We start from the raw sequence: 14112 nt of genomic DNA, 5'->3' as shown, positions 1-14112 counted from the left end.
AAGGAGATCACAAGGTTAACAACTTAAACTGCAAGTTAAATTGGTATATATAGAGAAATATAAAATGATAGAAATACTAACCGCCCGGTATCCTGGTATTGCCTGTAGTCCCAACACTTAGGAGGATCTGGAGTTAAAAGCTAGACGTAGCTGTCATTGAAGGAGAAGTCTGTCTCCTCTAGCTGCTCTTTTGAGACAGGATCTCACTATGTAGACTAGGACTAGACTGGCTTCAGACTCAGGGAGACCTACTTGCCTCTGCCTCCTGCGTGACACAATTGAAGGTGTGTGTCAATACACCCAGTTTTGTTGGCCCTTATAGGTTCTGGGATTTGAATTGAGTCCAGAAGAGAAAAGATGATACTGTGTGGATAAGGAACTGAATTTTAGAATGCTCTGCAGGGCTGAGGGTACAACCCTTTTGTTAGAGTGCTTGTCTGACATGCGCAAAACTCTGGGTTCTATCCCTCGCACAGCATAAATTGGATATTGTGGAACATACCTGAATTCTCAATACTTGGGAGGTACTCCATGGCACGTTCAGGCCAGCTTGGGCTACGTGAGGTTAGTTCACATGAGCAAAACATTTCCTGTACAACCAATGGGAGTTCTTAGATAGGGAAGGAGAGAACTGATTAGTAATCATGTAGTTAGATCTTTAGCATTTAAAGCAAGACAGGCTCTATCTTACCTACATGACTGGGTTCTTCATAGCAGTCAGGTCTAGCCTTCGGTTACAGTTGGTTTTCTCACCAGGCGTTGATTTGTTTTCCATTTCCCATTGATTGAAGGCTGAAGCTGAGGTGGCCTCCTTGAACCGCAGGATCCAGCTGGTTGAAGAGGAGCTGGACCGCGCGCAGGAGCGCCTGGCCACTGCTTTGCAGAAGCTGGAGGAAGCGGAGAAGGCTGCTGATGAGAGTGAGAGGTGGGTGAATCCCAAAAGAATAGGCTGGTGGGCGGGGCTTCTGGGTGGAGCAGCCCTCTCCTGCCTGGCCTGAGGTGTCCTGGGTTCCATCCCTGGCACTGCAGACAGTAAAGCTGATAGTGGCTCTGACCTGGATTTTTCACTAGACCTGTTTTGTTTGTGTGAGGCATGGTCTCATGTAACCCAGACTGGCTTTGAACTCTTCAGTCTCCCACCTTCACTTTTTGTTTTGTTTGTTTTGTTTTGGTTTTGGTTTTTCGAGACAGGGTTTCTCTGTGTAGCCCTGGCTGTTCTGGAACTCACTATGTAGACCAGGCTGGCCTGGAACTCAGAAATCCACCTGCCTCTGCCTCCTGAGTGCTGGGATTAAAGGCGTGCGCCACCACACCCGGCTGGTAGTGATTTTATATTACTAGTATTATTTTGTACTATGCAAATTGAACTCGGGCCTTGCACATACCAGGCACCTGTTCTATTGTTAAGTCCCATTCCCTAGCCCAAATTTGTTTGTTTTATAAGAAAAAGTTTTCAGTTAAATGGTACAGGTGCTGGAATGGCTATTGAATTTCTGTTTGGGCAGCGGAACAGGAATGAGACTAGGAAGGGTGTGGTTTTGAGTGTTTGAGATGGAGTTGATGCCCAGCTTGGAATGTTATTGCTGTGTTCATTCTTTCATTCTGTTTCTGGCAGAGGTATGAAGGTGATTGAAAATCGGGCTCTAAAAGATGAAGAAAAGATGGAACTCCAGGAAATCCAGCTAAAGGAAGCAAAGCACATTGCAGAAGAGGCGGATAGGAAGTATGAGGAGGTGAGTCGCCTCTGCAGTGCGTGCGGGCCCTGCAGAGACCGTCAAGAGGGGCTATCTATCGCCCTGGCTCGACTGAGCTGTACTGGGGTCTTTTCTTCTAGGTGGCTCGTAAGTTGGTGATTATTGAAGGAGACTTGGAACGCACGGAGGAACGTGCCGAGCTGGCAGAGTCGTGAGTATTTTGTCTCCAGATCTTGTCAGCTCATCCTGCCTGCTTGGGCACTAATTCCGAGGAAACTCGCCTTCCTTCGACCTTGTTAAACAGGCCCTGGAGGGTGGTGGTCCTCTGTAGTGCTTTTAGCCTCTAAGAATGGCTTTGGGCTTTCTCTTACCTTGACTAGTAACAGGGAACAAAGCTTGCTTATTCTTGGGAAGATTCTCAAATAGAGGGACCGTAGAGACTAATATGGCCACCAGCTAGTTGGAAGATCCTATTGGGTCCTTCCTCCTGGAATCTATTCCTCCTTGGCCTGTACCGATTTCAGACCTGGTCTCTGTTTTTTTTACAAACTTTGCCAATCTGCCTGGAAACTTGAGAGCAAAGGCTTTAGAGAAATCACCTGCTGCCTTGGTACCAGCTTGGCCTTGTGTAACAAAGTCAGCATGGATATGTATGTGTTGTGCTTGCCTCGCACTCCCCGTCCTCTTCAGACATGACATATATCATGACCATGGCGGTGTTTTCTTTCCATCTGTTTGTTGTTTTGACCCACCCCACACCCCGTCTTGCGGCTTGTTTTCTTGCTCTTCCTTTTTTAACCTTTTCCCCACAACCTGGCTTGTGCCATTCCCGTGACTGTCACTAACAGCCGTTGCCGAGAGATGGATGAACAGATCAGACTGATGGACCAGAACCTGAAGTGTCTGAGTGCTGCTGAAGAAAAGGTACTAACCCTGAAGCCCGCGCACGGAGAGCTTCCTTCCGTGTGTGTGGTATGGTCTCCTTCGGTTTGGTTTTGTTTTGCAGCTGCCTCCCTCCACCAGTTGATTTGTTGAGTGCGTTCTCATCTCCATGGAATGCTCCATTCTTCCTTTCCACTTACTTGGCATCTCTCATCTCTTCTTTCCTAGTTGCTTCACTGCCTTCCCCCTGAGGGTCTCTGCCTCCCCTGGGTGATTTGGGGGGTTGTTTAGGTTGGGCATCTGTCCCTATATCCACACCCCAAGTAGCAGTCATAACTTTTCCCTGGTAGTGAGTGATTTCTCTCAAGTGTTCTTTCTTTATCAGAGCCAAACACTCCGAGCACAGGAGGGCCAGCTCCTAGTATAGCTACCTGCTCCGTGCTAGAGGGAGGAGGGTTGATACCTGCTCAGATTACCCAGAAATTTTTCCTCCCTGATATACAGCCCAGCTCTCTGTACACATAGGTTCAATTCACATCTGTGTGTCTCTCTCCCTTTTTTTCCTTCCTCTTCCTCTTTCCCCTTTCCTCTCTTGGTATTTAAAATGTTCACAGTAAGTGTTCTGAGCTGGAGGAGGAGCTGAAGAATGTCACCAACAACCTCAAGTCTCTTGAGGCTCAGGCGGAGAAGGTAGGGCTGCTTTGTGAAGATGCACAGGCTTTGGGGCTTGGGCCCAGCCCCGCCCTTAATGAAAGACCTACCCATTCTGTATAATCGAGTGAAAAGCGAGCGTTCTCTTCCTTCCCACCTTTGTCTATCAGAGTGTAGGTTAATGCTAACTCCTCTGTACCCCCATATCTCGGGTTGAAATAACTCTGCTCTGCGGTGCTCCTGGAGTGTGCTCCCTGAGCTGATGATACTGCCGTGCTCAAAATCAGTGATAAGGAGCATAAGATGGGGCAACAGAGCGCCAGCTCTTGAGACCTGATAGGAGCAGTCAGGGCAGGTGATTACCACTGACCATCATGAGGGATGCTTTTACTGTAGATCCTGCTGGTTACGTTGGAGAAAGGAAAAGCACTTTGCATTGACAGGAGTTAGGATCAAAATTGAGGTCTGTTAACAAAAGGGAAAAAAAAAAGGTCCTGGTGGAGTTTACTCTGTAAGTTTTGTTTGCAGATGGTTGGGTCTTGGGACCCTTGCTTTTTTTAGTCCTGGACCAAATCAAATCCAGAAGAATGTCTATGACTTATGTGAGAATAATATGGCTGTTGTCTGTGAGATGGTCTCTACTCTGAAATTTGTACTCTACTTTTCTTTACAGTACTCTCAAAAAGAAGACAAGTATGAAGAAGAAATAAAGATTCTTACTGATAAACTCAAGGAGGTGAGCTGAGGGGCTGACCCACATGGAACGATAGGAAGCATTAATATTATAATGTTAATCATGAGCCTTGCTGGCCTTGGCTCCAAATGGCTTAGAGGCACGAGAGGAGGAAGTAACCATCTTTCATTCTGTTTGTTGTTGTGCTTCCTCAGGCAGAGACCCGTGCTGAGTTTGCTGAAAGATCGGTAGCCAAGCTGGAGAAGACCATTGATGACCTGGAAGGTATGGAGCACATGAGGGCGCGTGAGAAAGGAAGGCCTTGCCCGCTAATCTTGAGCCTTTAGTCTGTGCATCAGAGAATTGGTAGTGACTTGGAATATTGGATGCGTCCTGTCCTGTGTTATAGCTAGGCAGAGTACCCCAGGATTTTTAAATCTTTTCCTTTATAGTAAGTCTACTTATTTCTGGAATCTGCCATCCATCCTTTGAAAAGATGTAATGGCTGTATTTATCTCCAATTTAATCTCAAATATCTTAAATCTTGACTCTGTGAGTTGAAACAGAAGCCATGGTTTTGTGCATGCCACCCCATGGCCACTTTGGGTATCTCTTTTTATCATTCAGGCTGGGTGACACCTGCAGGAGATAACCAAGTCTTACAGCCTGAACAGATCAAACAGTCAGGGCTTCTTGTTCTTGTAGTTTGGCAGCTTTGTCTGTCCACCTTAACAAAGAAACAAGTCCTTTGCTTTGAGACTAACTTCCTTGATACGCTCTTGGTATTGGATGGTCTGTGAAAGGGTTGGGGAGGCTGCCGTAGAACCGGAGTGGTGATCACCCTGAGTAGGCAGAGGAGAGTCACTAAGACTGTGCTGTGCCTTCTCCCTTTTCTGTCTTCCTTAAGTGTTAGCACTGCTTCAGAATTGGGTGGGAGAGGTGGCCTTGGGTGCCTGCAGTGCTGGCATGTGTTTGGGTTCTCAGGCCTTGCTGCAGTTGACTTGAAGAGACATCAGGAAGTACTGTTAGCTGTTGGGGAAAGAGGTCGGTCACAGCTGCCAGGATAGTTTTTATGGTTTTTTCCAGAATAGTTTGTTTTTCCTTCCTGGATTTAGACCTATGGTCACAGTTTTCCTATTTTCTAATGACTCCCTCTCTTCATCTGCTTCTGACACCTTTCACTTTATCCCCCCCCCCCCCATCATCCCTGTGGTTCCCGTGCCTATCCAGACGAGCTCTATGCCCAGAAACTGAAGTACAAGGCCATTAGCGACGAGCTGGACCACGCCCTCAATGACATGACCTCTATGTAACTATCAGGCAGCAGCGTGGGGTTGGAATCCTGGCGGGTGGGTGAAGACTGTGCTTGGGTTTTGTCCTTGAATCTGCAGTCTCCACCCACTTGCAAACAAATGTTGGTGCTGGTTATCTGTTTGGGGAGCCTTTTAATCTTGATGTAATTTGTATTTTCTCTTATTCTCCCATCTAGTTCTAACAGGGTCTTATATAAGCCATATTGACCTGAGACTCCAACCTCTAAAGTGACAGCCAATGTGCCACTGTGCCCAGCTCTCCTTCTCACTGAGTTCTCACTTTGGTTTCTCAAAACTAGGCATGGTGACACACAACTGTAAGCCAAGCCACCTAGATGCTAACACAGAAGGATTGGTGCAGGTTCAAGGCCAGCTAATGCTGGGTGGCAAGACTGAGTCTCAAAAGCAAAACATAGAGCAGTCATGGTGGCGCTCACCTTTAGTCCTGGCGTAAGTGGTTGGATTTCTAGAATTCGAGGCCATCTTGGACTAAGTGATGAATTCCAGGACTGCTAGGGTTATGTGTAGAGATCTGATTTGTGCCCTGATACTAAAGTTAATGGGACATATCCAGGGTGAGAAGCAGCCAGTTTTGAGCTGAGTCCCAAAGCAAGCCAAGCAGTAAACAGCACCAAAAGATTTGGGGGACGTTACCTGTTTGCTGTGGCTCTGTTGGTGCTAACCTGCAGCGTCTTCTCACTAACCCTGGAGAGTTTTGCAGCCCGTGTGTCTGGCTTTCTCTCCTCCTGCTCTGTCGCTCTTGTTCCTTCTTCCTAAGCTGCTGCCTCAGTTGAGCCTGCCCTTCTCACCTGGAGTGTCCTTTTTCATACAGATAAACTGTCACCGTTTCTGCCCTGTTCTGGATCTGCCCCCTTTCCTTGGGGAACCCAACACCCCACTCGCTCTGGATTCCATTTGGGTCAGCCTGGCTGGTTCCCACAGCCTTAGGGCTGGAGGGCTTTGGGGGGGGCACACAAAGCAATTTACATATTTGCTTTCCAACCCCATATTAAAATGTTAAGCTGCCAGAAGCCTCACGCCCTCTTGCATTTGTGTTATTGACAAAGCTGTTGCTGTACATAAGAAGGAGTCCTGCCAGTGTGATGTGGAGACAGCTGTATTAGGCTTCCCCTCTTCCGACTTCTGTATGATCAAAGCTACTTTGTGTGTGTGTTTTTCTTGACCCTTAAACTTGCTGATTGGAGTCTTGTCGGAGTGACCACTAAAGGCTTCTCACGTGGGAAGTCTGGTGGTATTCCTCAAACCTTACTGAGGAGTTCTTACATAGCCCACCTGGACATTTTCATTCTTTTAGCCCCTCTCCCGTACAGTAAGGTCAGTGACCATTGAATTAGCTCCTATCACTCTGCCCTTTTGCCCAAGACTCAGAAACTACATCCTCAGACCCATCCTTACAGTTAAACAATTCTATCATCCCCACTCACAGAACAAGGTGTAACATGGTGGGTTGGATTCTTGATAGATGAGTGTTTCATCTTTAAGCCTTTCTCATTTCTCGCTCACTCGAGGCTGCTGCCATTTTCCTCTGTTCTCTAGAGAGATAGGATGCACACGGCAAATGATGGGCAAAGGGAAAACAGCTAGTCATGCATATTTCAAACAGCATTCATGTGAGGGTAATGACTTACTGCTGAACTTCGATAGTGAAATCCTTCTTGGTGCATATTGTAGAATTGAATATCAACACTTCACAGCTGTTCCAGTTTATACAGCAGATACATTTGGTATCACAGCTAAATGCTGCATAGTATTTCAGTTTCTTAGCAGAGTACGTATTTGAAACTTGCCTTTTCAGTATCCAGGGCTATGAATGTGGCACAGGGAGAGTGTCACCCAATGTACACAAGGCTCTTGAGTTTGAACCCCAGTACTACAAAGAGAGAAAGGGAAGCTATAGCTAGGTAGAGAAGTTCTCTCCCAAGCCAGGTTCCTTTGTCTACACTATCCCTGCCACATAGCCTTTGAGATGAAGTCGAGGTTGATTTATGTGGCAGGCAGGGGCCTGGTGTTTTCTAGCTCTCCTGTCCTGATAGATGTAAACACAGCTGAGGAGGCCCCTGCATGTAGGTTGCTCTGAGTCTAAAGCACAAGCCTAAAGTTAAAGCTATTGTTGAGCTGCACATAATAAAGGTCAGGGTGCACATAGTAAAGGGAGGGGCACTGCTGTCACGGTGACCCCCATATTGGAATTTTGAGCTCTTTGTCTTTTTGAGCAAGTTTTACACTAGCCCTGGATGTCCTAGAACTCAGTCTATGCCCAAGCTGTCCTTGAACTCATGGCAGTCCTGCCTCTGCCTCCCAAGCACCACCAACTGTATTGTATGAGGTATGTTCATTGTGTTTGGTTTGGTAGTGCAGAATTCTGAACCCAGGGCCTTGAGCTCCATCACCAGCCCCAAGATTGGCTTTTCATGAGCAGAATGCAGTTTAGAGATAGTCAAGACTCAGTATTCCAGTCACAGAAACACAAAGTGAAAAAGCTTAGCTAGGGAGGAACACAGTAGCTCTGCAGGTTTGGGGGCAGGATGGTTGCCGAAGCTTTGTCCTTGTCAGATAGCTGAGGGAGACGCCACTGTAGTTTATGAACTAGTGTGTGCTCTGAAAGGAATGAAAGTTGTTGTATCTGGGCATGGTGGCTAAGCCTGTACCCAGGGTTCTGGAGACTAAGGAAGGAAGATCAAAAGTTCAAGGCCACACACACTAAACTACATAACAAGACCCTGGGTCAAAAATAATAAACAAGGCTGGGTGTGGTAGTATATGCCTTTAATCTCAACAGATGGATCTCTTGACTTCGAGGTCAGCACTGTCTATATAACAAGTTCTGGGCCAGCCAGTATAGTGAGATTCTTCTAAGACAACTTTTGCTGGGTGGTACACGCCTTTATTCCCAGCACTTAGAAGGCAAATGTGAGTTTGAGACAAGCTTGGTCTACAGAACCAGTCCCAGGACATCCAGGGCTACGTTGAGAACACTGCACAAAACCAAAACAAAAAACTTTTCCAAGTAAAAAAATAGTATATTTGGTATGTGTATATACATATATATTGGGTTGATAACACATTAGCAAAGTATTCTGGCCCCAAGTTGCAGATGTTTGCATATCATTGTGCTAGCTAATATTGGTCTGCTATCTTTGTTGTCTTCAAATCGACTCTTGCTTTTAAAATGTTTTAAAGTTCACAAGATAAACAGTAACATGCACACACCACTAACCAAGAATATGCTGTACTTCGGGAACTGCTAGGTTAGGCTGCAGATTTCTCTTTATTTTTCTGAGCCAGGGTCTCACTGTGTAGCTAAGGCTAACCTGAGACACAGCAGTCCTCTCCTCTCAGCCTCCAGTGTGCTGGGTAGCAGGCAGGCACAGCCCTGCCTGATAGGATAAACACTCTGACAACTTAGTGTGCAGAGGTAGAGTTAGGTAACTGGTTTTGAGACTGAGAAAGTGATCGTGTGAAAGATGGAGGGAGCTGATATCCTGGTTTGGAATTTGGGAAGCAAGAGAAGCATATGTCTGAGAAACTGACAGGTGTGCAGATGAACTCGAGGTTAACGAGGGGAGGAGCTGATAAAGATTTTGGAATCCAAAGGGTATTGTATTTTTTTTTTTTTAAGATTTATTTATTACATGTAAGTACACTGTAGCTGTCTTCATACACTCCAGAAGAGGGAGTCAGATCTCATTACGGGTGGTTGTGAGCCACCATGTGGTTGCTGGGATTTGAACTTCGAACCTTCGGAAGAGCAGTCGGGTGCTCTTATCCACTGAGCCATCTCACCAGCCCCCAGGGTATTGTATTTTAAGGGTATTTTAGGGTATATCCAAGGTATTTTAAGTTATAAAGATGCTAGTCATCATAGTGCTACATTCCTTTAACCCCATCACTCGGGCAGAGGAAGGCCAGTCTACATAGTTCAGGACAGCCAGTGCTACAAAGAGAGACCCTGTCTGAAAGAAAGAAGTGAAGAAAGAGAGAAAAAAAGAAAGCAAAATCAACCACTGCAGACGTGGAAAGGTGAAATAAAGAGAAAAGCTAAGTTGGGCAGGAAGTCAAAGGAACTTGTTTGAAGGGATAAGGGATAGAGGAGAGGGAGGGGCGGCTCAGGGCCGAGGGGTTCTCGGCTCCAGCAAACAGACTGAGAAGGAGGGAAGTGCAGTGGGCATCCACTGCTCAAGTAAGTTGAGAGTGTATTGAGCATTGGGTTCAACTGTAGGCAGATACCATATTCAAGGAGAGGGCATTAGTGAAGGAAAACAGTAACCACACTTGAAAGTGCTCGTGCCTGGTAGAATCTGGCCACTGAGGTCAGGTATGGCAGCCACTTGTTTCTGTGGCTGTTAAACATGTCTTGTGGTGAGGCTAGAATCCAGTTTTATTTATTTTTAAATGAATAAAAAAAGTTCATTTAAATTTAAGTAATCCCACGAGATTGTTGCTCAGAACAGTTACAGCCATTGGGTGTTAGGAGTTTGAATAGCAGGGTGAGGGTTTGAGATCCTGTCTCAAAAGTTAAATAAAAAGTTAAAAAGCAGCCTGAGAGCTATAGATAACTGACTGGTTGTTTACCTAGTGTGCACAGGGTCCTAGAATCAGCCCCTAGCACCATCTGAAAAGCAGAGAGAGAATGAGCTAAGAAGAGTAAGAGATTGAGAAGAAGAATCGGGCGGCTTCTTTCCTGTAGTTTCCACGTTGTCCCATTGGCAGGACTCTTTCTACAAGAGCAGTGAGGGCACACCTGACTGGCGTGAGGGCAGTGAGGGCACACCCGACTGGTGTGAGGTTGGGTTCTTTCTCCCACACTCTGGTTTCATTGGAGCTCTCCTGTTTCTTGATAGCAGCCATCAGAGCAAAACACTTGGCTCCTTAACAGTTTTCTCTTTAAAGCCAGCAGAGTGATAGCTGGGGTGTTTTTTTTTTTCCCCTTGTTGCTGTTGTTGAGATGAAGAACAAATGTGTTTGGACCCCTGGCACCTAGTGGTGGAGCCTCCTTCCATGCACACACTGTAGTTCCTTGGGTTCCTTCTGGCCCGGCATGAATGACATGGCATGCATATTTGCATATGGAGGTCAGAAGAGGACTTGTAGGGATTGGTTCCTCCCAGACCTCCAGCACAGGACCTTAGGCTTGGCAGCAAGCATCCATTGAGCTGGGTTGCAGGTCCATCTTTGGAATTCTTTGATCGGGCATGGCCAGAATTGAGCCACAGTCACTAAGCTTTAATGAACTAATAATATCCGATCCCGACAGTTGAGTCATTAGAAACAGCTATTTAGAAGCTAAGTTCAAGCTCAGAATCAGAAACGTTCCTCACAATGCAGATTTTAGGGAACTCTGTCCTGGGATTAATTCTATTGGGCAATAAAGTCTATTTCTTTATCCTTTCTGAAAACGGAACCAAGTGCTGAAAGGAACAAGATCCTGGTACTTAACCTTCTTTCCAAAAACAGGTGGAGGGATCAAACCAAGTTAGATATAGATGAGACCTAGCCATAGTAACACAGGGTTGGGGTGGGAGCTGAGAATTGGGAGTGCTGACTGCTTGTCAAGAATGTCTCCTAAGAAACCGGGCGTGGTGGCACACGCCTTTAATCCCCAGCACTTGGGAGGCAGAGGCAGGCTATACAGAGAAACTCTGTCTCAGAAAACCAAAAAAAAAAAAAAAAAAAAAAGAATGTCTCCTAAGGCCGTGCATTGGTGGTGCACGCCTTTGATCCCAGCACTTGGGAGGCAGAGGCAGGCGGTTTTCTGAGTTTGAGGCCAGCCTGGTCTACAGAGTGAGTTCCAGGACAGCCAGGGCTATACAGAAAAACAAACAAACAAAAAGAATGTCTCCAAAGTCAAACAGGCCCAGCACTGACCCTCTAGAAGCCTCCTGACTACTCTCGTTCTGTCATGTAGGGTAGGGTAATTCTTGTATACATGAAAAGGTTCTGCACATTAGCATATTGCTGTCCTCTGGCCAGTAGATATCTGTAGAGCCTTCTGGCCACTGTGACAGCCACAGCCTGTCTGGCCAATCGTGGAGGTACACATCTATAGTTAAAGCACTCAAAGGCAGAGGCAGGAGGATTCCACAAGTTTGAAGCCAGCCTGAGACACATAACCTTTGTTCTTTTAAAAAAAAATAAAAATAAAAAATAAAGGACCCCTAAAGTATGCCCTTTACAAATTCCCATGTCCTCCCTGGAAGAGAGGACAGTATCAGTTACTGAGTGGTTTGTCTCTGTGACCAGTTCCAGCCAGAATGCAAGGCCTAGCTGGAAAATGAGACCATGTCTCAAGTTGAAACAAGCTCTAAAACGTAGGAAGTTGAACTTAAACTAGGAATTGAACCAGGTCCTGTAGAAGGGCATCTAATGGTGGTGCACACCTTTAATCCCAGCAGTGGGGAGGCAGCTCAAATTGGAGCACAGCTTGATCTAAAGTGAGTTCCAGGACAGCCAGAGCTATATAGTGAGACCCTGTTTTAGTGGGAAAGCAAACAAAAAAAAGCTCTCACCTGAGCTTCAGAGACTGATAGTAGGGTGGCCCAAGAGTAATTTTTAGCTTTCCTGTATCTCTGGGTTTAGGATTATCTACAACTGGGTGGAGTGGTACACACCTATAATCCCAGTTTTTTTTTGGAGGCTGTAGCTGCAAGATGGTGTTTGAAATGAACCAGTGCAACAGAGCAAGATCCTATCTCATTGGAGTCTAGGAAGAGTCTAAAATCCTCATACTTCAGTTGCTCTTAAGATGATGTGCTCTGGGCTGGAGAGATGGCTCGGCGAGTAAGGGCACTGACTGCTCTTCCAAAGGTCCTGAGTTCAAATCCTAGCAACCATATGGTGGGTCACAACCACCCATAATGAGATCGGATGTCCTCTTCTGGTGTGTCTGAAGTCAGCTACAGTGAACTTAAAGATTTATTTATTTATTTTTATGTATGTGTGTACACTGTAGCTATACAGATGGTTGTGAGCCGGGTGGTGGTGGTGCACGCCTTTGATCCCAGCACTTGGGAAGCAGAGGCAGGTGGATTTCTGAGTTCCAGGACAGCCAGGGCTACACAGAGAAATCCTGTCTCAAAAAAAACCAAAAAACAAAAACAAACAAACAAAAAAAAACCAAACAGATGGTTGTGAGCCTTCATGGGGTTGTCGGGAATTGAATTTTTAGGACCTATGCTCTCTCAGTCCCTGCTTGCTCCAGCCCAAAGATTTATTTATTATCATACATAAGTTTACTGTAGCTTATTTCAGACGCACCAGAAGAGATGGTCAGATTTTATTACAGGTGGTTGTGAGCTACCATGTGGTTGCTGGGATTTGAACTCAGGACCTTTGGTAGAGCAGTCAGTGCTCTTACCCACTGAGCCATCTCTCCAGTCCGTATTTTATTATCTTATGGGGGTGTTTTGACTCTTTATGTTTGTACATTACATGCTTGTCTGATGCCTGCAGAGACCAAAAGAAAGCATGTTACAGGTGGTTATGAGGTGTCATGTGGGTGCTGAGAATTGAACCCAGGTCCTCTAGAAGAGCATTTGGTGCTCTAAACCCTATAGTAGTCATAATTAGCTTAACCTTTAAGTGCTGTGTATACTGCCAACTCGGATAGCTTAATTCTTATATAAAACGGCAACCTAAACATGAATCAGGGAGAACTTTAGGATGTCTTTGTTATATTACACTCCACATGAAGTATGAAAGTGAAGGTCAATTTGGTGAGATAGGTATGCAGTGTTCCTGTGAGTTCTCCAAGCCCTCATGGCTGAATGCCTCTTTCTAAGTGCACTATATCTGCCACGTGACCGTCCCAGCCCAGGCACAGATGCTGTGAAGGAGGTGTGTTTTCACATTCAGAATGGTCCTACAGCTGAAATTCTTACCCTATTCCTTGTTGGTCTTTCCACCAACTTGATCACTCTTCCTGCCCTGGGTCCTCGTACTCTCCTGCCGAATGGTGCATGTTACATAGACCAGCTAGGTGAAAGACATTTGCCTCTGCCTTCTACTAACCTCCCCTTTTCTCTCTCTCCTCCTGTTCTCCTTTCCTCTTCCCCTCTCTGTTGCTGCTGCAGAGCGTCTCTACAGCCAACTTGAGCGAAACCGCCTGCTTTCTAATGAGCTGAAGCTAACGCTGCATGGTCTTTGTGACTGACGGGCAGGGCTCCCTGATGCCCAGTAAACCCACACCACTGACCTGGACCCAGCAAAAAGCTGATTGCCTTTTAAACCGTTACTGTTCGCCCTAAGCAAGTTGCTTTTTTAATGAGGGCAGCTAGACTACCGTTGATTTTTCCTGGCAGCCCCCACCAAGTTGCAGTGGCTATTTCTATTCTAGAAGAGCTTGTGGGTGATGAAGAAGGGGCCTGGGAGATTTAGTGCGGAACTTGGAAACCCTTAGCTGCAGCCTTCTCACCTGTACACTGACTGTAGGGTTTGCTCTCCTGCATGGACATTTTCTAACAATAAAAGCACTGACTTGACAAGATGTTGTAACTGCTTCATCTGCAGGCCCAGGGTTGGGATCTGTGACTGGGTGGAAACAGGGATGGGCAAGAAGGGTGTGTGGTATGAAAATGGGCCTGACTTGGGCCTTTTTCTTCCCTTCCCTGAAGCTCTGTGGTTTACTTGCTAGGCAGGTTAATGCTTGGTGTCCTACTACCAGGCTTTCTTCCTGATAGTTTCCCTTCTTGCTGCTTTTGTGTTTAATTGTAAGTCACTCTCCGAGTCAGCTCTGTTGATCACTTTGCTAAAATCTCAGTGGGGCTTTACTGACAAGAATGCGTCTGGGTCGTATTTATTCTTCTTGACTTAAACCTGAGGACTCCTGTCCTCTCCACTCTGAAGAAAGTACCTACTGTAGGAGGATCCTGTGCCCTTTACT

At 46.1% G+C, this 14112-nt stretch overlaps 1 protein-coding gene across 14 annotated transcripts in view; it reads left to right on the top strand.

Annotated features, from left to right (window-relative positions):
• Tpm3 (tropomyosin 3) overlaps positions 1-14112 on the top strand; it is a 29033-nt gene that overhangs the window by 13197 nt on the left and 1724 nt on the right. For 2 of the 14 annotated variants that reach the window (XM_021157152.3, XM_029475157.2), the window contains 7 exons: positions 792-925; positions 1616-1733; positions 1835-1905; positions 3191-3266; positions 3901-3963; positions 4116-4185; positions 5131-5213. In XM_021157152.3, the coding sequence (XP_021012811.2) occupies positions 792-925; positions 1616-1733; positions 1835-1905; positions 3191-3266; positions 3901-3963; positions 4116-4185; positions 5131-5213 (615 nt within the window). Of the gene's footprint in view, positions 1-791; positions 926-1615; positions 1734-1834; positions 1906-2542; positions 2619-3190; positions 3267-3900; positions 3964-4115; positions 4186-5130; positions 5214-6045; positions 6234-13303; positions 13730-14112 lie in introns of those variants that run through there. The other 12 variants (XM_029475154.2, XM_085835706.1, XM_029475153.2 and 9 more) reach the window with 9 other exon arrangements.

Source organism: Mus caroli, unplaced genomic scaffold, assembly GCF_978045245.1.
Source record: "Mus caroli unplaced genomic scaffold, Mus_caroli_1 scaffold_3, whole genome shotgun sequence".
Lineage (NCBI taxonomy): Eukaryota > Metazoa > Chordata > Mammalia > Rodentia > Muridae > Mus > Mus caroli.
This window is presented reverse-complemented; position numbering and strand designations above follow the sequence as displayed.